At 41.6% G+C, this 27,049-nt stretch overlaps 3 protein-coding genes across 3 annotated transcripts in view; 2 read left to right on the plus strand and 1 right to left on the minus strand.

The window, feature by feature from the left end:
* Nucleotides 1-27,049, plus strand: part of LOC135513383 (dedicator of cytokinesis protein 1-like) — a 1,066,221-nt gene that overhangs the window by 415,239 nt on the left and 623,933 nt on the right.
* The window catches only part of LOC135511833 (dedicator of cytokinesis protein 1-like), a 513,132-nt gene that overhangs the window by 311,895 nt on the left and 174,188 nt on the right, over nt 1-27,049 (minus strand). The window lies entirely within an intron of this gene.
* The window catches only part of LOC135511834 (inhibitory synaptic factor 2A-like), a 101,828-nt gene that overhangs the window by 20,780 nt on the left and 53,999 nt on the right, over nt 1-27,049 (plus strand). Inside the window, exons 2-4 of the mRNA XM_064933316.1 lie at nt 16,586-16,737; nt 17,024-17,143; nt 20,135-21,294. Of these exons, the coding sequence (XP_064789388.1) occupies nt 16,591-16,737; nt 17,024-17,143; nt 20,135-21,294 (1,427 nt within the window). The 5' untranslated portion in view covers nt 16,586-16,590. The remainder of the gene's footprint in view (nt 1-16,585; nt 16,738-17,023; nt 17,144-20,134; nt 21,295-27,049) is intronic.

Consider the following 27,049-nt stretch of genomic DNA (forward strand, 5'->3'; position numbering starts at 1 on the left):
TCTCTCCTCCTGCATCTGCCTCGCTCTCTCTTCCCTTCTCTCTCCTCCTGCATCTGCCTCTCTCTCTCTTCCCTTCTCTCTCTTCTCCTGCATCTCACTAGAGAGAGAGACAACATGATACAGACCGTATGTCTCTCTACTGTCACTAGAGAGAGAGACAACATGATACAGATCATATCTCTCTACTGTCACCAGAGAGAGAGACAACATGATACAGACCGTATGTCTCTCTACTGTCACTAGAGAGAGACAACATGATACAGACATTATCTCTCTACTGTCACTAGAGAGACAACATGATACAGACATTATCTCTCTACTGTCACTAGAGAGAGAGACAACATGATACAGACAGTATATCTCTCTACTGTCACTAGAGAGACAACATGATACAGACCGTATATCTCTCTACTGTCACTAGAGAGAGACAACATGATACAGACCGTATGTCTCTCTACCGTCACCAGAGAGAGAGACAACATGATACAGACAGTATGTCTCTCTACCGTCACTAGAGAGAGAGACAACATGATACAGACCATATGTCTCTCTACCATCACCAGAGAGAGAGAGACAACATGATACAGACCGTATCTCTCTACTGTCACTAGAGAGAGACAACATGATACAGACATTATCTCTCTACTGTCACTAGAGAGACAACATGATACAGACCGTATCTCTCTACTGTCACTAGAGAGAGACAACATGATACAGACATTATCTCTCTACTGTCACTAGAGAGACAACATGATACAGACCGTATATCTCTCTACCGTCACTAGAGAGAGACAACATGATACAGACCATATATCTCTCTACTGTCACTAGAGAGAGAGACAACATGATACAGACCGTATATCTCTACTGTCACTAGAGAGAGAGACAACATGATACAGACCATATATCTCTACTGTCACTAGAGAGACAACATGATACAGACTGTATATCTCTCTACTGTCACTAGAGAGACAACATGATACAGACCGTATATCTCTCTACTGTCACTAGAGAGAGACAACATGATACAGACATTATCTCTCTACTGTCACTAGAGAGACAACATGATACAGACCGTATATCTCTCTACCGTCACTAGAGAGAGACAACATGATACAGACCATATGTCTCTCTACTGTCACTAGAGAGAGACAACATGATACAGACATTATCTCTCTACTGTCACTAGAGAGACAACATGATACAGACTGTATATCTCTCTACTGTCACTAGAGAGACAACATGATACAGACCGTATATCTCTCTACTGTCACTAGAGAGACAACATGATACAGACCGTATATCTCTCTACTGTCACTAGAGAGAGAGACAACATGATACAGACCGTATCTCTCTACTGTCACTAGAGAGACAACATGATACAGACCGTATCTCTCTACTGTCACTAGAGAGACAACATGATACAGACCATATCTCTCTACTTTCACTAGAGAGACAACATGATACAGACCATATCTCTCTATTGTCACTAGAGAGAGACAACATGATACAGACCGTATATCTCTACTGTCACTAGAGAGACAACATGACACAGACCATATGTCTCTACTGTCACTAGAGAGAGAGACAACATGATACAGACCGTATATCTCTACTGTCACTAGAGAGACAACATGACACAGACCGTATGTCTCTACTGTCACTAGAGAGAGAGACAACATGATACAGATCGTATCTCTCTACTGTCACCAGAGAGAGAGACAACATGATACAGACCGTATGTCTCTCTACTGTCACTAGAGAGAGACAACATGATACAGACATTATCTCTCTACTGTCACTAGAGAGACAACATGATACAGACATTATCTCTCTACTGTCACTAGAGAGACAACATGATACAGACCGTATGTCTCTACTGTCACTAGAGAGAGAGACAACATGATACAGACCGTATGTCTCTCTACCGTCACCAGAGAGAGAGACAACATGATACAGACCGTAAATCTCTACTGTCACTAGAGAGAGAGACAACATGATACAGACCGTATGTCTCTCTACCGTCACCAGAGAGAGAGACAACATGATACAGACCGTATGTCTCTCTACCGTCACTAGAGAGAGAGAGAGACAACATGATACAGACCGTATGTCTCTCTACCGTCACCAGAGAGAGAGACAACATGATACAGACCGTAAATCTCTACTGTCACTAGAGAGAGAGACAACATGATACAGACCGTATGTCTCTCTACCGTCACCAGAGAGAGAGACAACATGATACAGACCGTATATCTCTACTGTCACTAGAGAGAGAGACAACATGATACAGACCATATGTCTCTCTACCGTCACCAGAGAGAGAGACAACATGATACAGACCGTATATCTCTCTACTGTCACTAGAGAGACAACATGATACAGACCGTATGTCTCTCTACTGTCACTAGAGAGAGAGACAACATGATACAGACAGTATATCTCTCTACTGTCACTAGAGAGACAACATGATACAGACCGTATATCTCTCTACTGTCACTAGAGAGAGACAACATGATACAGACCGTATGTCTCTCTACCGTCACCAGAGAGAGAGACAACATGATACAGACAGTATGTCTCTCTACCGTCACTAGAGAGAGAGACAACATGATACAGACCATATGTCTCTCTACCATCACCAGAGAGAGAGACAACATGATACAGACCGTATCTCTCTACTGTCACTAGAGAGAGACAACATGATACAGACATTATCTCTCTACTGTCACTAGAGAGACAACATGATACAGACCGTATATCTCTCTACCGTCACTAGAGAGAGACAACATGATACAGACCATATATCTCTCTACTGTCACTAGAGAGAGACAACATGATACAGACCGTATATCTCTACTGTCACTAGAGAGAGAGACAACATGATACAGACCGTATATCTCTCTACTGTCACTAGAGAGAGACAACATGATACAGACATTATCTCTCTACTGTCACTAGAGAGACAACATGATACAGACCGTATATCTCTCTACCGTCACTAGAGAGAGACAACATGATACAGACCGTATCTCTCTACTGTCACTAGAGAGACAACATGATACAGACCGTATATCTCTCTACTGTCACTAGAGAGACAACATGATACAGACCGTATCTCTCTACTGTCACTAGAGAGACAACATGATACAGACCATATCTCTCTACTTTCACTAGAGAGACAACATGATACAGACCATATCTCTCTATTGTCACTAGAGAGAGACAACATGATACAGACCGTATATCTCTACTGTCACTAGAGAGACAACATGACACAGACCGTATGTCTCTACTGTCACTAGAGAGACAACATGATACAGACCGTATATCTCTCTACTGTCACTAGAGAGACAACATGATACAGACCGTATATCTCTACTGTCACTAGAGAGACAACATGATACAGACCATATCTCTCTCTACTGTCACTAGAGAGAGACAACATGATACAGACCGTATGTCTCTCTACCGTCACCAGAGAGAGAGACAACATGATACAGACCGTATGTCTCTCTACCGTCACTAGAGAGAGAGACAACATGATACAGACCATATGTCTCTCTACCATCACCAGAGAGAGAGAGACAACATGATACAGACCGTATCTCTCTACTGTCACTAGAGAGAGACAACATGATACAGACATTATCTCTCTACTGTCACTAGAGAGACAACATGATACAGACCGTATCTCTCTACTGTCACTAGAGAGAGACAACATGATACAGACATTATCTCTCTACTGTCACTAGAGAGAGACAACATGATACAGACCATATATCTCTACTGTCACTAGAGAGACAACATGATACAGACCGTATATCTCTCTACTGTCACTAGAGAGAGAGACAACATGATACAGACATTATCTCTCTACTGTCACTAGAGAGAGACAACATGATACAGACCATATATCTCTACTGTCACTAGAGAGACAACATGATACAGACCGTATATCTCTACTGTCACTAGAGAGAGACAACATGATACAGACCGTATGTCTCTACTGTCACTAGAGAGAGACAACATGATACAGACCATATATCTCTCTACTGTCACTAGAGAGAGAGACAACATGATACAGACCGTATGTCTCTACTGTCACTAGAGAGAGACAACATGATACAGACCATATATCTCTCTACTGTCACTAGAGAGACAACATGATACAGACCGTATCTCTCTACTGTCACTAGAGAGACAACATGATACAGACCGTATATCTCTACTGTCACTAGAGAGACAACATGATACAGACCGTATATCTCTACTGTCACTAGAGAGACAACATGATACAGACCATATATCTCTCTACTGTCACTAGAGAGACAACATGATACAGACCGTATATCTCTCTACTGTCACTAGAGAGACAACATGATACAGACCGTATATCTCTCTACTGTCACTAGAGAGACAACATGATACAGACCATATATCTCTACTGTCACTAGAGAGACAGACAACATGATACAGACCATATATCTCTCTACTGTCACTAGAGAGACAACATGATACAGACCGTATGTCTCTACTGTCACTAGAGAGACAACATGATACAGACCATATATCTCTACTGTCACTAGAGAGACAACATGATACAGACCGTATATCTCTACTGTCACTAGAGAGAGAGACAACATGATACAGACCGTATATCTCTACTGTCACTAGAGAGACAACATGATACAGACCGTATGTCTCTACTGTCACTAGAGAGACAACATGATACAGACCGTATGTCTCTACTGTCACTAGAGAGACAACATGATACAGACCGTATATCTCTACTGTCACTAGAGAGACAACATGATACAGACCGTATCTCTCTACTGTCACTAGAGAGACAACATGATACAGACCGTATCTCTCTACTGTCACTAGAGAGAGAGACAACATGATACAGACCGTATCTCTCTCTACTGTCACTAGAGAGACAACATGATACAGACCGTATCTCTCTACTGTCACTAGAGAGACAACATGATACAGACCGTATCTCTCTACTGTCACTAGAGAGACAACATGATACAGACCGTATATCTCTACTGTCACTAGAGAGACAACATGATACAGACCGTATATCTCTCTACTGTCACTAGAGAGACAACATGATACAGACCGTATCTCTCTACTGTCACTAGAGAGACAACATGATACAGACCGTATCTCTCTACTGTCACTAGAGAGACAACATGATACAGACCGTATCTCTCTACTGTCACTAGAGAGACAACATGATACAGACCGTATCTCTCTACTGTCACTAGAGAGAGAGACAACATGATACAGACCGTATCTCTCTCTACTGTCACTAGAGAGACAACATGATACAGACCATATATCTCTACTGTCACTAGAGAGACAACATGATACAGACCGTATATCTCTACTGTCACTAGAGAGAGAGACAACATGATACAGACCGTATATCTCTACTGTCACTAGAGAGACAACATGATACAGACCGTATCTCTCTACTGTCACTAGAGAGACAACATGATACAGACCATATATCTCTACTGTCACTAGAGAGACAACATGATACAGACCATATATCTCTACCGTCACTAGAGAGACAACATGATACAGACCATATATCTCTACTGTCACTAGAGAGACAACATGATACAGACCATATATCTCTACTGTCACTAGAGAGAGACAACATGATACAGACCATATATCTCTACTGTCACTAGAGAGAGACAACATGATACAGACCATATATCTCTACTGTCACTAGAGAGACAACATGATACAGACCATATATCTCTCTACTGTCACTAGAGAGACAACATGATACAGACCATATATCTCTACTGTCACTAGAGAGAGACAACATGATACAGACCGTATATCTCTACTGTCACTAGAGAGACAACATGATACAGACCATATATCTCTACTGTCACTAGAGAGAGAGACAACATGATACAGACCATATATCTCTACTGTCACTAGAGAGAGAGACAACATGATGCAGACCATATATCTCTACTGTCACTAGAGAGAGAGACAACATGATACAGACCATATATCTCTACTGTCACTAGAGAGAGACAACATGATACAGACCGTATATCTCTACTGTCACTAGAGAGACAACATGATACAGACCATATATCTCTCTACTGTCACTAGAGAGACAACATGATACAGACCATATATCTCTACTGTCACTAGAGAGAGAGACAACATGATACAGACCATATATCTCTCTACTGTCACTAGAGAGACAACATGATACAGACCATATATCTCTACTGTCACTAGAGAGACAACATGATACAGACCGTATATCTCTACTGTCACTAGAGAGACAACATGATACAGACCATATATCTCTACTGTCACTAGAGAGACAACATGATACAGACCGTATATCTCTACTGTCACTAGAGAGACAACATGATACAGACCATATATCTCTACTGTCACTAGAGAGACAACATGATACAGACCATATATCTCTACTGTCACTAGAGAGACAACATGATACAGACCGTGTATCTCTACTGTCACTAGAGAGACAACATGATACAGACCATATATCTCTACTGTCACTAGAGAGACAACATGATACAGACCATATATCTCTACTGTCACTAGAGAGACAACATGATACAGACCATATATCTCTACTGTCACTAGAGAGACAACATGATACAGACCATATATCTCTACTGTCACTAGAGAGACAACATGATACAGACCATATATCTCTACTGTCACTAGAGAGACAACATGATACAGACCATATATCTCTACTGTCACTAGAGAGACAACATGATACAGACCATATATCTCTACTGTCACTAGAGAGACAACATGATACAGACCATATATCTCTACTGTCACTAGAGAGACAACATGATACAGACCATATATCTCTACTGTCACTAGAGAGACAACATGATACAGACCATATATCTCTACTGTCACTAGAGAGACAACATGATACAGACCATATATATCTCTACTGTCACTAGAGACAACATGATACAGACCATATATCTCTACTGTCACTAGAGAGACAACATGATACAGACCATATATCTCTACTGTCACTAGAGAGACAACATGATACAGACCATATATATCTCTACTGTCACTAGAGACAACATGATACAGACCATATATCTCTACTGTCACTAGAGAGACAACATGATACAGACCATATATCTCTACTGTCACTAGAGAGACAACATGATACAGACCATATATCTCTACTGTCACTAGAGAGACAACATGATACAGACCATATATCACTACTGTCACTAGAGAGACAACATGATACAGACCGTATATCTCTACCGTCACTAGAGAGACAACATGATACAGACCATATATCTCTACTGTCACTAGAGAGACAACATGATACAGACCATATATCTCTACTGTCACTAGAGAGACAACATGATACAGACCATATATCTCTACTGTCACTAGAGAGACAACATGATACAGACCATATATATCTCTACTGTCACTAGAGAGACAACATGATACAGACCATATATCTCTACTGTCACTAGAGAGACAACATGATACAGACCATATATCTCTACTGTCACTAGAGAGACAACATGATACAGACCATATATCTCTACTGTCACTAGAGAGACAACATGATACAGACCATATATATCTCTACTGTCACTAGAGACAACATGATACAGACCATATATCTCTACTGTCACTAGAGAGACAACATGATACAGACCATATATCTCTACTGTCACTAGAGAGACAACATGATACAGACCATATATCTCTACTGTCACCAGAGAGACAACATGATACAGACCATATATCTCTACTGTCACTAGAGAGACAACATGATACAGACCATATATCTCTCTACTGTCACTAGAGAGACAACATGATACAGACCGTATATCTCTGTCACTAGAGAGACAACATGATACAGACCATATATCTCTCTACTGTCACTAGAGAGACAACATGATACAGACCATATATCTCTCTACTGTCACTAGAGAGACAACATGATACAGACCGTATATCTCTACTGTCACTAGAGAGACAACATGATACAGACCGTATATCTCTACTGTCACTAGAGAGACAACATGATACAGACCATATATCTCTCTACTGTCACTAGAGAGACAACATGATACAGACCATATATCTCTCTACTGTCACTAGAGAGACAACATGATACAGACCGTATATCTCTACTGTCACTAGAGAGACAACATGATACAGACCATATATCTCTCACTAGAGAGACAACATGATCACTAGAGAGACAACATGATACAGACCATATATCTCTCTACTGTCACTAGAGAGACAACATGATACAGACCATATATCTCTACTGTCACTAGAGAGACAACATGATACAGACCATATATCTCTACTGTCACTAGAGAGACAACATGATACAGACCATATATCTCTACTGTCACTAGAGAGACAACATGATACAGACCATATATCTCTACTGTCACTAGAGAGACAACATGATACAGACCATATATCTCTACTGTCACTAGAGACAACATGATACAGACCATATATCTCTACTGTCACTAGAGAGACAACATGATACAGACCATATATCTCTACTGTCACTAGAGAGACAACATGATACAGACCATATATCTCTACTGTCACCAGAGAGACAACATGATACAGACCATATATCTCTACTGTCACTAGAGAGACAACATGATACAGACCATATATCTCTCTACTGTCACTAGAGAGACAACATGATACAGACCGTATCTCTCTACTGTCACTAGAGAGAGACAACATGATACAGACCGTATATCTCTCTACTGTCACTAGAGAGAGACAACATGATACAGACCATATATCTCTCTACTGTCACTAGAGAGACAACATGATACAGACCGTATCTCTCTACTGTCACTAGAGAGACAACATGATACAGACCGTATATCTCTACTGTCACTAGAGAGACAACATGATACGGACCATATATCTCTACTGTCACTAGAGAGACAACATGATACAGACCGTATATCTCTACTGTCACTAGAGAGAGACAACATGATACAGACCGTATATCTCTACTGTCACTAGAGAGACAACATGATACAGACCGTATATCTCTACTGTCACTAGAGAGACAACATGATACAGACCATATATCTCTACTGTCACTAGAGAGACAACATGATACAGACCGTATATCTCTACTGTCACTAGAGAGACAACATGATACAGACCATATATCTCTACTGTCACTAGAGAGAGACAACATGATACAGACCGTATATCTCTACTGTCACTAGAGAGAGACAACATGATACAGACCATATATCTCTACTGTCACTAGAGAGAGACAACATGATACAGACCGTATATCTCTACTGTCACTAGAGAGACAACATGATACAGACCATATATCTCTACTGTCACTAGAGAGAGACAACATGATACAGACCGTATATCTCTACTGTCACTAGAGAGACAACATGATACAGACCATATATCTCTACTGTCACTAGAGAGAGACAACATGATACAGACCATATATCTCTCTACTGTCACTAGAGAGACAACATGATACAGACCATATATCTCTACTGTCACTAGAGAGACAACATGATACAGACCGTATATCTCTACTGTCACTAGAGAGACAACATGATACAGACCATATATCTCTACTGTCACTAGAGAGAGACAACATGATACAGACCATATATCTCTACTGTCACTAGAGAGAGAGACAACATGATACAGACCATATATCTCTCTACTGTCACTAGAGAGACAACATGATACAGACCATATATCTCTACTGTCACTAGAGAGACAACATGATACAGACCGTATATCTCTACTGTCACTAGAGAGACAACATGATACAGACCATATATCTCTACTGTCACTAGAGAGACAACATGATACAGACCGTATATCTCTACTGTCACTAGAGAGACAACATGATACAGACCATATATCTCTACTGTCACTAGAGAGACAACATGATACAGACCATATATCTCTCTACTGTCACTAGAGAGACAACATGATACAGACCGTATATCTCTACTGTCACTAGAGAGACAACATGATACAGACCGTGTATCTCTACTGTCACTAGAGAGACAACATGATACAGACCATATATCTCTACTGTCACTAGAGAGACAACATGATACAGACCATATATCTCTACTGTCACTAGAGAGACAACATGATACAGACCATATATCTCTACTGTCACTAGAGAGACAACATGATACAGACCATATATCTCTACTGTCACTAGAGAGACAACATGATACAGACCATATATCTCTACTGTCACTAGAGAGACAACATGATACAGACCATATATCTCTACTGTCACTAGAGAGACAACATGATACAGACCATATATCTCTACTGTCACTAGAGAGACAACATGATACAGACCATATATCTCTACTGTCACTAGAGAGACAACATGATACAGACCATATATCTCTACTGTCACTAGAGAGACAACATGATACAGACCATATATCTCTACTGTCACTAGAGAGACAACATGATACAGACCATATATATCTCTACTGTCACTAGAGACAACATGATACAGACCATATATCTCTACTGTCACTAGAGAGACAACATGATACAGACCATATATCTCTACTGTCACTAGAGAGACAACATGATACAGACCATATATATCTCTACTGTCACTAGAGACAACATGATACAGACCATATATCTCTACTGTCACTAGAGAGACAACATGATACAGACCATATATCTCTACTGTCACTAGAGAGACAACATGATACAGACCATATATCTCTACTGTCACTAGAGAGACAACATGATACAGACCATATATCACTACTGTCACTAGAGAGACAACATGATACAGACCGTATATCTCTACCGTCACTAGAGAGACAACATGATACAGACCATATATCTCTACTGTCACTAGAGAGACAACATGATACAGACCATATATCTCTACTGTCACTAGAGAGACAACATGATACAGACCATATATCTCTACTGTCACTAGAGAGACAACATGATACAGACCATATATATCTCTACTGTCACTAGAGAGACAACATGATACAGACCATATATCTCTACTGTCACTAGAGAGACAACATGATACAGACCATATATCTCTACTGTCACTAGAGAGACAACATGATACAGACCATATATCTCTACTGTCACTAGAGAGACAACATGATACAGACCATATATATCTCTACTGTCACTAGAGACAACATGATACAGACCATATATCTCTACTGTCACTAGAGAGACAACATGATACAGACCATATATCTCTACTGTCACTAGAGAGACAACATGATACAGACCATATATCTCTACTGTCACCAGAGAGACAACATGATACAGACCATATATCTCTACTGTCACTAGAGAGACAACATGATACAGACCATATATCTCTCTACTGTCACTAGAGAGACAACATGATACAGACCGTATATCTCTGTCACTAGAGAGACAACATGATACAGACCATATATCTCTCTACTGTCACTAGAGAGACAACATGATACAGACCATATATCTCTCTACTGTCACTAGAGAGACAACATGATACAGACCGTATATCTCTACTGTCACTAGAGAGACAACATGATACAGACCGTATATCTCTACTGTCACTAGAGAGACAACATGATACAGACCATATATCTCTCTACTGTCACTAGAGAGACAACATGATACAGACCATATATCTCTCTACTGTCACTAGAGAGACAACATGATACAGACCGTATATCTCTACTGTCACTAGAGAGACAACATGATACAGACCATATATCTCTACTGTCACTAGAGAGACAACATGATACAGACCGTATATCTCTACTGTCACTAGAGAGACAACATGATACAGACCATATATCTCTCTACTGTCACTAGAGAGACAACATGATACAGACCATATATCTCTCTACTGTCACTAGAGAGACAACATGATACAGACCGTATATCTCTACTGTCACTAGAGAGACAACATGATACAGACCATATATCTCTACTGTCACTAGAGAGACAACATGATACAGACCATATATCTCTACTGTCACTAGAGAGACAACATGATACAGACCATATATCTCTACTGTCACTAGAGAGACAACATGATACAGACCATATATATCTCTACTGTCACTAGAGAGACAACATGATACAGACCATATATCTCTACTGTCACTAGAGAGACAACATGATACAGACCATATATCTCTACTGTCACTAGAGAGACAACATGATACAGACCATATATCTCTACTGTCACCAGAGAGACAACATGATACAGACCATATATCTCTACTGTCACTAGAGAGACAACATGATACAGACCATATATCTCTCTACTGTCACTAGAGAGACAACATGATACAGACCATATATCTCTCTACTGTCACTAGAGAGACAACATGATACAGACCGTATATCTCTACTGTCACTAGAGAGACAACATGATACAGACCGTATATCTCTACTGTCACTAGAGAGACAACATGATACAGACCGTATATCTCTACTGTCACTAGAGAGACAACATGATACAGACCGTATATCTCTACTGTCACTAGAGAGACAACATGATACAGACCGTATATCTCTACTGTCACTAGAGAGACAACATGATACAGACCATATATCTCTACTGTCACTAGAGAGACAACATGATACAGACCGTATATCTCTACTGTCACTAGAGAGAGACAACATGATACAGACCATATATCTCTACTGTCACTAGAGAGACAACATGATACAGACCGTATATCTCTACTGTCACTAGAGAGACAACATGATACAGACCATATATCTCTACTGTCACTAGACCATATATCTCTACTGTCACTAGAGAGAGACAACATGATACAGACCGTATATCTCTACTGTCACTAGAGAGACAACATGATACAGACCATATATCTCTACTGTCACTAGAGAGAGACAACATGATACAGACCATATATATCTCTACTGTCACTAGAGAGAGACAACATGATACAGACCGTATATCTCTACTGTCACTAGAGAGACAACATGATACAGACCATATATCTCTACTGTCACTAGAGAGAGACAACATGATACAGACCGTATATCTCTGTCACTAGAGAGACAACATGATACAGACCGTATATATCTCTACTGTCACTAGAGAGACAGACAACATGATACAGACCATATATCTCTCTACTGTCACTAGAGAGACAACATGATACAGACCATATATCTCTCTACTGTCACTAGAGAGACAACATGATACAGACCGTATCTCTCTACTGTCACTAGAGAGAGACAACATGATACAGACCGTATATCTCTCTACTGTCACTAGAGAGAGACAACATGATACAGACCATATATCTCTCTACTGTCACTAGAGAGACAACATGATACAGACCGTATCTCTCTACTGTCACTAGAGAGACAACATGATACAGACCGTATATCTCTACTGTCACTAGAGAGAGACAACATGATACAGACCGTATATCTCTACTGTCACTAGAGAGAGAGACAACATGATACAGACCATATATCTCTACCGTCACTAGAGAGAGAGACAACATGATACAGACCATATATCTCTCTACTGTCACTAGAGAGAGACAACATGATACAGACCGTATATCTCTCTACTGTCACTAGAGAGAGACAACATGATACAGACCGTATATCTCTACTGTCACTAGAGAGACAACATGATACAGACCGTATATCTCTACTGTCACTAGAGAGACAACATGATACAGACCATATATATCTCTACTGTCACTAGAGAGACAACATGATACAGACCGTATATCTCTCTACTGTCACTAGAGAGACAACATGATACAGACCATATATCTCTCTACTGTCACTAGAGAGACAACATGATACAGACCATATCTCTACTGTCACTAGAGAGACAACATGATACAGACCATATATCTCTACTGTCACTAGAGAGACAACATGATACAGACCGTATATCTCTACTGTCACTAGAGAGACAACATGATACAGACCGTATATCTCTACTGTCACTAGAGAGAGACAACATGATACAGACCGTATCTCTCTACTGTCACTAGAGAGAGACAACATGATACAGACCGTATCTCTCTACTGTCACTAGAGAGAGACAACATGATACAGACCGTATCTCTCTACTGTCACTAGAGAGAGAGACAACATGATACAGACCGTATCTCTCTACTGTCACTAGAGAGAGACAACATGATACAGACCGTATATCTCTCTACTGTCACTAGAGAGACAACATGATACAGACCGTATCTCTCTACTGTCACTAGAGAGAGACAACATGATACAGACCGTATATCTCTACTGTCACTAGAGAGACAACATGATACAGACCGTATATCTCTCTACTGTCACTAGAGAGAGACAACATGATACAGACCGTATATCTCTCTACTGTCACTAGAGAGACAACATGATACAGACCGTATCTCTCTCTACTGTCACTAGAGAGACAACATGATACAGACCATATATCTCTACTGTCACTAGAGAGAGACAACATGATACAGACCATATATCTCTACTGTCACTAGAGAGAGACAACATGATACAGACCGTATATCTCTCTACTGTCACTAGAGAGACAACATGATACAGACCGTATCTCTCTCTACTGTCACTAGAGAGACAACATGATACAGACCATATCTCTCTACTGTCACTAGAGAGACAACATGATACAGACCGTATCTCTCTACTGTCACTAGAGAGACAACATGATACAATCCTGAAACACTCATCATCATCTCTGAGCTTGATATTTTAGACACATGGAATGAGGTTTGATGTGTTCTCAGGCACCATCACTGACCTCATTCAGAGAGAGAGAGACAGAGAGACAGAGAGAGACAGAGAGACAGAGAGACAGAGAGACAGAGAGAGACAGAGAGAGAGAGAGAGACAGAGAGAGAGAGAGAGACAGAGAGAGAGAGAGAGAGAGAGAGAGAGACAGAGACAGAGAGAGAGAGAGAGAAAGAGAGAGAGAGAGAGAAAGAGAGACAGAGAGACAGAGAGATAGACAGAGAGAGAGAGAGAGAGAGAGAGAGAGAGAGAGAGAGAGAGAGAGAGAGAGACAGAGAGAGATTAACTATGAGAATCAGAAGAACAAACACTCAGTTGAATAGATAACAGGCTCCATCATATCAAGGGGAAGGTCAGGGTTCTGGACAGAACAAACACACAGTTGAATAGATAACAGGCTCCATCGTACCAATCAGAACGTCAGGGTTCTGGACAGAACAAACACATGAGGCTTGTTGCTATGATTCAATTACTTTCAAATGTTCTAAGAACAGAGAATAAATGATGTAATAATTCATTATAGGGGCTTGATTCTGCTGCACGTCACCCTGAGCCTTTCTCTCCGCGCAATGACACAGCTCCTTTTCCTTAGACCTTACAGCAAATGACCAATTAACTGACTGAGAACAAGGTCACACGTGTCCTGCTTTCATACAAGGCCGAGTGATCTCACCTGCTGTTAGTTTCTCTAATGACCTGTGTGTACACACCAACTCAGAGGAAAACCCCTCTGTCTGTGTGTCGTCACCCCTGCCCACGTCACCAGGGCTCCCTCCCTCTACCGGGAATAAGGTCTCCAATCAGAGAGAGAAACTAACACTATGTCTCCCCTCCCTCCCTCCCTCCCTCCCTCCCTCCCTCTACCGGGAATAAGGTCTCCAATCAGAGAGAGAAACTAACACTATGTCTCCCCTCCCTCCCTCCCTCCCTCCCTCCCTCCCTCCCTCCCTCCCTCCCTCCCTGCCTCCCTCCCTCCCTCCCTCCCTCCCTCCCTCTACCGGGAATATGGTCTCCAATCAGAGAGAGAAACTAACACTATATCTCCCTCCCTCCCTCCCTCCCTCCCTCCCTCCCTCCCTCCCTCCCTCCCTCTACCGGGAATATGGTCTCCAATCAGAGAGAGAAACTAACTCTATATCTCCCTCCCTCCCTCCCTCCCTCCCTCCCTCTACCGGGAATATGGTCTCCAATCAGAGAGAGAAACTAACACTATATCTCCCCTCCTCTCGCTCTCTCTCTCATACACCACAGTGACTAACACAATATATCCCCCTCCATCTCTCTCTCACTCTCTCTATGACTCTCTCTCTCTCTATGACTCTCTCTCTATGACTAACACCATATCTCTCTCTCTCTCTAATACACCACAGTGACTAACACCATCTCTCTCTCTCTCTCTAATACACCACAGTGACTAACACCATCTCTCTCTCTCTCTAATACACCACAGTGACTAACACCATCTCTCTCTCCTACACCACAGTGACTAACACCATCTATCTCTCTATATGTCTCTCTCTAATACACTACAGTGACTAACACCATCTCTCTCTCTAATACACCACAGTGACTAACACCATCTCTCTCTCTCTCTAATACACCACAGTGACTAACACCATCTCTCTCTCTCTCTCTAATACACCACAGTGACTAACACCATCTCTCTCTCTCTCTAATACACCACAGTGACTAACACCATCTCTCTCTCTCTCAGGAACCATGGTGAGCAAGGCGGAGGGAGATAACAACATGCTCATCAACTCCGAGTCGGACTCAGAGGTGGCGCCCACCCCCTCACCTTCCGCCTCGCTGGCCCTGGAGGTCAAATATTCCTTCCTGGACACCAGCAGCAGGTCACAGCAGCAGGTGTGTGTGTGTGTGTGTCCGTGTGTGTGTGTGTGTGTCCGTGTGTGTCCGTGTGTGTGTGTCCGTGTGTCTGTGTGTGTGTGTCCGTGTGTCCGTGTGTGTGTGTCCGTGTGTGTGTGTCCGTGTGTGTGTGTCCGTGAGTGTGTCCGTGAGTGTGTCCGTGTGGTGTCCGTGTGTGTCATCGTGTGTCACCGTGTGGTGTCTGGGAGATCGAGAATAACATCAAGATTGCAAAAAAAAAAAAAAAGACCAATGTTTTAAATATGATATTAAAGTTGTATCGTAGGTACGGAAGAGAAACAAGGCCCTCCAGGTGAGATTCAAGGACATCTGTGAGGCGCAGAACGAGCAGAGAGAGGCCGCTCTACAGATGGCCGGGAAGGGGGGCAAGCCAGGCTCCTACAAGGTCTGTAACCAACCCTCCCTGGGGTTCGGGGGAACATGTATGAATGTATTAGAACATGTATGAATGTATTAGAACACGTATGAATGTATTAGAACATGTATGAATTTGTTAGAACATGTATGAATTTGTTAGAACATGTATGAATGTATTAGAACATGTATGAATGTATGAGAACATGTATGAATGTATGAGAACATGTATGAATGTATGAGAACATGTATGACTGTATTAGAACATGTATGAATGTATTAAAAACATGTATGAATGTGTTAGAACATGTATGAATGTATTAGAACATGTATGACTGTATTAGAACATGTATGAATGTATTAGAACATGTATGAATGTATTAGAACGTGTATGAATGGATTAGAACGTGTATTAATGTATTTGAACGTGTATGAATGTATTAGAACGTGTATGAATGTATTAGAACGTGTACGAATGTATTAGAACGTGTACGAATGTATGAGAACGTGTACGAATGTATGAGAACGTGTACGAATGTATGAGAACGTGTACGAATGTATGAGAACGTGTATGAATGTATTAGAACGTGTATGAATGTATTAGAACGTGTATGAATGTAATAGAACGTGTATGACTGTATTAGAACGTGTATGACTGTATTAGAACGTGTATGACTGTATTAGAACATGTATGACTGTATTAGAACATGTATGACTGTATGAGAACATGTATGAATGTATGAGAACATGTATGAATGTATGAGAACATGTATGAATGTATGAGAACATGTATGAATGTATGAGAACATGTATGAATGTATTAGAACATGTATGAATGTATTAGAACATGTATGAATGTATTAGAACATGTATGACTGTATTAGAACATGTATGACTGTATTAGAACATGTATGACTGTATTAGAACATACATGACTGTATTAGAACATGTATGGATGTATTATAACATGTATGAATGTATTAGAACATGTATGCATGTATTATAACATGCATGAATGTATTGGAACATGTATGGATGCATTATAACATGTATGGATGTATTAGAACATGTATGGATGTATTAGAACATGTATGACTGTATTAGAACATGTATGGATGTATTATAACATGTATGACTGTATTAGAACATGTATGAATGTATTAGAACATGTATGAATGTATTATAACATGTATGAATGTATTAGAACATGTATGACTGTATTAGAACATGTATGAATGTATTAGAACATGTATGACTGCATTAGAACATGTATGGATGCATTATAACATGTATGAATGTATTAGAACATGTATGACTGTATTAGAACATGTATGAATGTATTAGAACATGTATGACTGTATTAGAACATGTATGAATGTATTAGAACATGTATGAATGTATTAGAACATGTATGACTGTATTAGAACATGTATGACTGTATTAGAACATGTATGAATGTATTAGAACATGTATGAATGTATTAGAACATGTATGAATGTATTAGAACATGTATGACTGTATTAGAACATGTATGACTGTATTAGAACATGTATGGATGTATTATAACATGTATGAATGTATTAGAACATGTATGCATGTATTATAACATGCATGAATGTATTATAACATGCATGAATGTATTGGAACATGTATGGATGCATTATAACATGTATGGATGTATTATAACATGTATGGATGTATTAGAACATGTATGACTGTATTAGAACATGTATGGATGTATTATAACATGTATGGATGTATTAGAACATGTATGAATGTATTAGAACATGTATGAATGTATTATAACATGTATGAATGTATTAGAACATGTATGACTGTATTAGAACATGTATGAATGTATTAGAACATGTATGACTGCATTAGAACATGTATGGATGTATTATAACATGTATGAATGTATTAGAACATGTATGACTGTATTAGAACATGTATGAATGTATTAGAACATGTATGAATGTATTAGAACATGTATGAATGTATTAGAACATGTATGAATGTATTAGAACATGTATGAATGTATTAGAACATGTATGGATGTATTATAACATGTATGGATGTATTAGAACATGTATGACTGTATTAGAACATGTATGAATGTATTAGAACATGTATGACTGTATTAGAACATGTATGAATGTATTAGAACATGTATGAATGTATTAGAACATGTATGAATGTATTAGAACATGTATGAATGTATTAGAACATGTATGAATGTATTAGAACATGTATGACTGTATTAGAACATGTATGAATGTATTAGAACATGTATGAATGTATTAGAACATGTATGAATGTATTAGAACATGTATGAATGTATTAGAACATGTATGACTGCATTAGAACATGTATGGATGTATTATAACATGTATGAATGTATTAGAACATGTATGACTGTATTAGAACATGTATGAATGTATTAGAACATGTATGACTGTATTAGAACATGTATGAATGTATTAGAACATGTATGAATGTATTAGAACATGTATGAATGTATTAGAACATGTATGAATGTATTAGAACATGTATGAATGTATTAGAACATGTATGAATGTATTAGAACATGTATGACTGTATTAGAACATGTATGACTGTATTAGAACATGTATGAATGTATTAGAACATGTATGAATGTATTAGAACATGTATGAATGTATTAGAACATGTATGAATGTATTAGAACATGTATGAATGTATTACTGCACTATGACCAGTGGAATAGAAGACACACGGTCCTGGGGACTCCGAGGGCGGCACGTTAGGCTTTCTATTCCATCATGAGTCCATGCTTTGAATCAGCTGTGAAGCACTACGGTAACAGCCTAAATGAGCAGCCCTCCAGGTCCCCAGGAGGGTGTTCGGTAAAACCCTGGTTTATAAAGTCTCAAAACGCTGAGTGGTTCTCAATGTTGTTGTTGTTGTTTACTCTGTAATGTGTCGGCGTGTGAAGAGGAAAACACTTTTTCAAAACTCTAAAAAAAAACGTTTTTCCCCCAAGGTGGCGTACCGCAAGTACATGACAGTGCCCGCTCGGCGCTCCATCCCCAACGTCACCAGGAGCACAGGGGTCCAGACCTCCCCGGATCTCAGGGGCCGTTACAAGACCTTTCCCATGGAGAGGAAGAAGGGCCACAGCCACACCAAGCATGTGGAGAGAGACAAGGGCCACAACAATGGGTTTGCCATCGACGTCAAGCACTCCAGAGCTGTGGAGCGTTTAGGGGACAGGGGAGCCTGCGTTGGAGGAGGAGTAGTACAGAGAACCAGAGCTGTGGAGCGTTTAGGGGACAGGGGAGCCTGCGTTGGAGGAGGAGTAGTACAGAGAACCAGAGCTGTGGAGCGTTTAGGGGACAGGGGAGCCTGCGTTGGAGGAGGAGTAGTACAGAGAACCAGAGCCTTGTTGCATACTACAGAGTGCAGGGCTACGGAGGAGAAGCACTGTACAGACGATGTCCTCTACTCTGACTGTCTGATGCTCACAGATGGCACCTCTCCCTCCAACACGCCCGACTCCAACCCACAGGCCACCGACTACCAGATCTGCAGCGTGGAACCAAGCCCCCTGGAAGGACTAGAACACAGGGAACTGGACTCCTCGGACCGTCCAGCCAGTAAACGGCTGCTGCTCCACTCGGAGGAGCCAGGCTCTAGCAGGACTCTGCCGGGGGACATGAGAGGGTCTTCCTCAGCCGCCAAGGTGACCGGCCCCATCTCCTGGAACTCTCTGACCCAGGTGGAGTGTCTGGAGAGCCCGACAGCACGGAGCAAACGAATGGAGGGACTGGAGCTCAATGGACTACAATCTCAGACTCTCCCGCGGGCCGCTGGCTGCACTACTCAGGCACAGTGTCATGAACCGGCAGCGTTGTCATCACAGACCTTCTCGCCACAGACGCTGTCGGCCAGGACCACGGGGGAGGCGCTGGGCTGTAGGAGTAGCGGGGTCCAACCAGCGACCGTCGCGACTGCGGGGGGAGTTGACCCCGGGGGGGCCTGTAAGCAGATAGTACCAGTACTGACTCAGAAAGGGGAGGGAGGAGGGGACGTGAAATCACAGCTTCAGGCCATGGAGAACCTGATCTCCTCCAGCCAGCAGACAATCAAGGTCCTACTGGGAGTTATACAGGAGCTGGAGAAGGGAGAGGCCCACAGAGAGGGGTAAGGAGGCTTTACTATAACTATCTATCTGATGTGTGGGTCCTACAACCTACTGGGAGTTATACAGGAGCTGGAGAAGGGAGAGGCCCACAGAGAGGGGTAAGGAGGCTTTACTATAACTATCTATCTGATGTGTGGGTCCTACAACCTACTGGGAGTTATACAGGAGCTGGAGAAGGGAGAGGCCCACAGAGAGGGGTAAGGAGGCTTTACTATAACTATCTATCTGATGTGTGGGTCCTACAACCTACTGGGAGTTATACAGGAGCTGGAGAAGGGAGAGGCCCACAGAGAGGGGTAAGGAGGCTTTACTATAACTATCTATCTGATGTGTGGGTCCTACAACCTACTGGGAGTTATACAGGAGCTGGAGAAGGGAGAGGCCCACAGAGAGGGGTAAGGATGCTTTACTATAACTATCTATCTGATGTGTGGGTCCTACAACCTACTGGGAGTTATACAGGAGCTGGAGAAGGGAGAGGCCCACAGAGAGGGGTAAGGAGGCTTTAATATAACTATCTATCTGATGTGTGGGTCCTACAACCTACTGGGAGTTATACAGGAGCTGGAGAAGGGAGAGGCCCACAGAGAGGGGTAAGGAGGCTTTACTATAACTATCTATCTGATGTGTGGGTCCTACAACCTACTGGGAGTTATACAGGAGCTGGAGAAGGGAGAGGCCCACAGAGAGGGGTAAGGAGGCTTTACTATAACTATCTATCTGATGTGTGGGTCCTACAACCTACTGGGAGTTATACAGGAGCTGGAGAAGGGAGAGGCCCACAGAGAGGGGTAAGGAGGCTTTACTATAACTATCTATCTGATGTGTGGGTCCTACAACCTACTGGGAGTTATACAGGAACTGGAGAAGGGAGAGGCCCACACTACATAGACTGGGTAGTGATGGTGATCAGGGGACTAGTTATACTAGTTAACCTGAGAGACTGGGTAGTGATGTTGATAAGGAGACTAGTTATAATAGTTAACATGAGAGACTGGGTAGTGATGGTGATCAGGGGACTAGTTATACTAGTTAACATGAAACTGGGTAGTGATGGTGATCAGGGGACTAGTTATACTGGTTAACCTGATAGACTGGGTAGTGATGTTGATAAGGAGACTAGTTATAATAGTTAACATGAGAGACTGGGTAGTGATGGTGATAATAAGACTAGTTATACTAGTTAAAATGAGAGACTGGGTAGTGATGGTGATCAGGGGACTAGTTATACTGGTTAACATGAGATAATGGGTAGTGATGGTGATCAGGGGACTAGATATACTATTTAACATGAGACTGGGTAGTGACAGTGATCAGGGGACTAGTTATACTAGTTAACATGAGAGACTGGGTAGTGACGGTGATCAGGGGACTAGTTATACTGGTTAACCTGAGAGACTGGGTAGTGACAGTGATCAGGGGACTAGTTACACTAGTTAACATGAGAGACTGGGTAGTGACGGTGATCAGAGGACTAGTTACACTAGTTAACATGAGCGACTGGGTAGTGATGGTGATCAGGAGACTAGTTACACTAGTTAACATGTGAGACTGGGTAGTGATGGTGATCAGGAGACTAGTTACACTAGTTAACATGAGAGACTGGGTAGTGATGGTGATCAGGGGACTAGTTACACTAGTTAACATGATAGACTGGGTAGTGATGGTGATCAGGGGACTAGTTATACTAGTTAACATGAGAGACTGGGTAGTGATGGTGATCAGGGGACTAGTTATACTAGTTAACATGAGACTGGGTAGTGATGGTGATCAGGGGACTAGTTATACTGGTTAACATGAGAGACTGAGTAGTGATGGTGATCAGGGGACTAGTTATACTAGTTAACATGAGAGACTGGGTAGTGATGGTGATCAGGGGACTAGTTATACTAGTTAACATGAGAGACTGGGTAGTGATGGTGATCAGGGGACTAGTTATACTAGTTAACCTGAGAGACTGGGTAGTGATGGTGATCAGGGGACTAGTTATACTAGTTAACATGATATACTGGGTAGTGATGTGTTGCTGTAATATTTAAGTGGATCTACTTCAGGTGGTGTCCAATATCTTGTCCAACTGTCTGTATATCTGTAACGAATCAACGCTCTAGAATATACCCTCCTAGCCAATCAGCATGGAGAATTGAACAACGCTGTAGTATAAGTGCGAGAGGAACCATGGAAGACCCAGCAGCATCACAATATGAATCACTCAGATATGATGAATCCTGTGTTCATGGTGTGTTTCACGTACAGTAGAAAAGCCTGTGAGATGACTGTGGAATACCGGAGCTCTGATTCAGAACTACTAGATGAGTCCGTCTAGGTTGTATTGGTGGAATAGTGGAGCTCTGATTCATAACACTAGATGAGTCTGTCTAGGTTGTATTGGTGGAATAGTGGAGCTCTGATTCATAACTACTAGACGAGTCTGTCTAGGTTGTATTGGTGGAATAGTGGAGCTCTGATTCATAACTACTAGACGAGTCCGTCTAGGTTGTATTGGTGGAATAGTGGAGCTCTGATTCATAACTACTAGACGAGTCCGTCTAGGTTGTATTAGTGGAATAGAGGAGCTCTGATTCAGAACTAAATGGACTAGTCCATCTAGGTTGTATTGGTGGAATAGTGGAGCTCTGATTCATAACTACTAGATGAGTCCGTCTAGGTTGTATTGGTGGAATAGTGGAGCTCTGATTCATAACTACTAGACGAGTCTGTCTAGGTTGTATTGGTGGAATAGTGGAGCTCTGATTCATAACTACTAGACGAGTCCGTCTAGGTTGTATTGGTGGAATAGTGGAGCTCTGATTCATAACTACTAGACGAGTCCGTCTAGGTTGTATTAGTGGAATAGAGGAGCTCTGATTCAGAACTAAATGGACTAGTCCATCTAGGTTGTATTGGTGGAATAGTGGAGCTCTGATTCAGAACTAAATGGACTAGTCCATCTAGGTTGTATTGGTGGAATACCGGAGCTCTGATTCATAACTACTAGACGAGTCCATCTAGGTTGTATTGGTGGAATAGTGGAGCTCTGATTCAGAACTACTAGACGAGTCCATCTAGGTTGTATTGGTGGAATAGTGGAGCTCTGATTCATAACTACTAGACTAGTCCATCTAGGTTGTATTGGTGGAATAGTGGAGCTCTGATTCATAACTACTAGACGAGTCCATCTAGGTTGTATTGGTGGAATAGTGGAGCTCTGATTCATAACTACTAGATGAGTCCGTCTAGGTTGTATTGGTGGAATAGAGAAGCTCTGATTCATAACTACTAGACGAGTCTGTCTAGGTTGTATTAGTGGAATAGAGAAGCTCTGATTCATAACTACTAGACGGGTCTGTCTAGGTTGTATTGGTGGAATAGAGAAGCTCTGATTCATAACTACTAGACAAGTCCGTCTAGGTTGTATTGGTGGAATAGTGGAGCTCTGATTCATAACTACTAGATGAGTCCGTCTAGGTTGTATTGGTGGAATAGAGGAGCTCTGATTCATAACTACTAGACGAGTCCCTCTAGGTTGTATTGGTGGAATAGTGGAGCTCTGATTCAGAACTAAATGGACTAGTCCATCTAGGTTGTATTGGTGGAATACCGGAGCTCTGATTCAGAACTAAATGGACTAGTCCCTCTAGGTTGTATTGGTGGAATAGAGGAGCTCTGATTCATAACTACTAGATGAGTCCGTCTAGGTGGTATTGGTGGAATAGTGGAGCTCTGATTCAGAACTACTAGACGAGTCCCTCTAGGTTGTATTGGTGGAATAGTGGAGCTCTGATTCAGAACTAAATGGACTAGTCCATCTAGGTTGTATTGTTGGAATAGTGGAGCTCTGATTCATAACTACTAGACGGGTCCGTCTAGGTTATATTTATTGAAGACAATGGAACAGACCAGCAGATAAAAGGGATGAGGAAGTCCCCTTATAGGAGGGGGGCCCCTTATGGGCTCTTTAAAAAGGGATCATATCCTTCTCTGGGGGGGATTTTCTCTAGATATCAACAACAACAACAAAAAACTGGAGCTATTCTGCGATAGGACCAACCAATCAGCTGGCTCAATTTGTCCGAAGTGGTTTGACGAGCCAGTCAGGTGATATCATGTAATCACAACAACAGGGTTCGTGTTTTATTGAGCCACTGCTTCAGATCCATCATGGCAATTCACTATAGGAAAACAAAACCCTCTCTCTTCAGTTCTTATTACTGTGTTGTCCTACAGTGGAGATGACAGGACAATCTATCTGTGTGTGTGTGTGTGTGTGTGTGTGTGTGTGTGTGTGTGTGTGTGTGTGTGTGAGAGAGAATGAGAGTGAGAGTGAGAGAGAGAGCGAGCAAGAGACACATGGGTGATATCTGTGATAGAGACTTTGGTGGTATGTATGTGTATGTGTGTGTGTGTGAGACAGAGACACTTGTGCGTGTGACAACAATTGGCTGCAGTCCAGGAAGGTGATTAAAACAGACAAATCTCCTCCCAAAATGACTTAATTACTTCCCTTAGCAGGAGATGACTAGCTAGATAGGCTGGTGTACATGTTAGTGGCAGCTCTCTCTCTCTCTCTCTCTCTCTCTCTCTCTCTCTCTCTCTCTCTCTCTCTCTCTCTCTCTCTCTCTCTCCGTGTGTGTGTGTGTGTGTCTCTCTCTGAGGAGGACGTGGTCGTAGCTGAGCAAGGAGAGGTCCTCTGAGTTGGAGCCACATGATTTTTAACAAAAAACTGCGAAAATTCGCAGCATCCTTAACAGGTTTTAAGAACAAATTCTTATTTACAATGACGGCCTACCCCCGGCCAAACCCTAACCGGGCGACCTGGCGTGGGACTCCCAATCACGGCCCGGAAGTGATATGGCCTGGATTCGAAACAGGGTGTCTGTAGTAACCCCTCTACCACTGAGATGCAGTGCAGTAGACTGCTGTGATACGGCCTGGATTCGAACCAGGGTCTGTAGTAACCCCTCTACCACTGAGATGCAGTGCAGTAGACCGCTGTGATACGGCCTGGATTCGAACCAGGGTCTGTAGTGACCCCTCTAGCACTGAGATGCAGTGCAGTAGACCGCTGTGATACGGCCTGGATTCGAACCAGGGTCTGTAGTAACCCCTCTACCACTGAGATGCAGTGCAGTAGACCGCTGTGATACGGCCTGGATTCGAACCAGGGTCTGTAGTGACCCCTCTAGCACTGAGACACAGTGCAGTAGACTGCTGCGCCATTCGGGAGCCATGACGACCTCGACACTTGACTATTTCATATGACTCATGTAGCAGCGGTATCTAGTACAACGTAGAAACTATAGCCTGGCTTTCATTCACTGGCAGAAGTACTGAAATAAACAACTCCCCTCAGCGTATTCTGAACATTACATGACACTAGGACCGACAACATGTATTCAAAATGGTTTCCCAAGTTTCATCATTGTACTTTTTTTTGTTATTAATTAACGGGAAAATATGGCCGCTATTTCAATTTCTTGAAACGTTTCTGTTTTGGATGATGAGGTTTTAAAAAAAAATCCGGACAACGACTTTGGTGAGGCTCTCTCATGTGTCGCGGTAAACTGCTAGATGACGTTGTATAACACATTGAGTCATGTAAACGCACAATGAGTAATGTATGTTGAGTAATATAAACATACATTGAGTAATGTAAACGCACAATTGAGTAATGTAAACTAACAATTGAGTAATGTAAACGCACAATTGAGTAATGTATGTTGAGTAATATAAACATTGAGTTGTAAACATACA

Source organism: Oncorhynchus masou, chromosome 24 (assembly GCF_036934945.1).
Source record: "Oncorhynchus masou masou isolate Uvic2021 chromosome 24, UVic_Omas_1.1, whole genome shotgun sequence".
Taxonomy (NCBI): domain Eukaryota; kingdom Metazoa; phylum Chordata; class Actinopteri; order Salmoniformes; family Salmonidae; genus Oncorhynchus; species Oncorhynchus masou.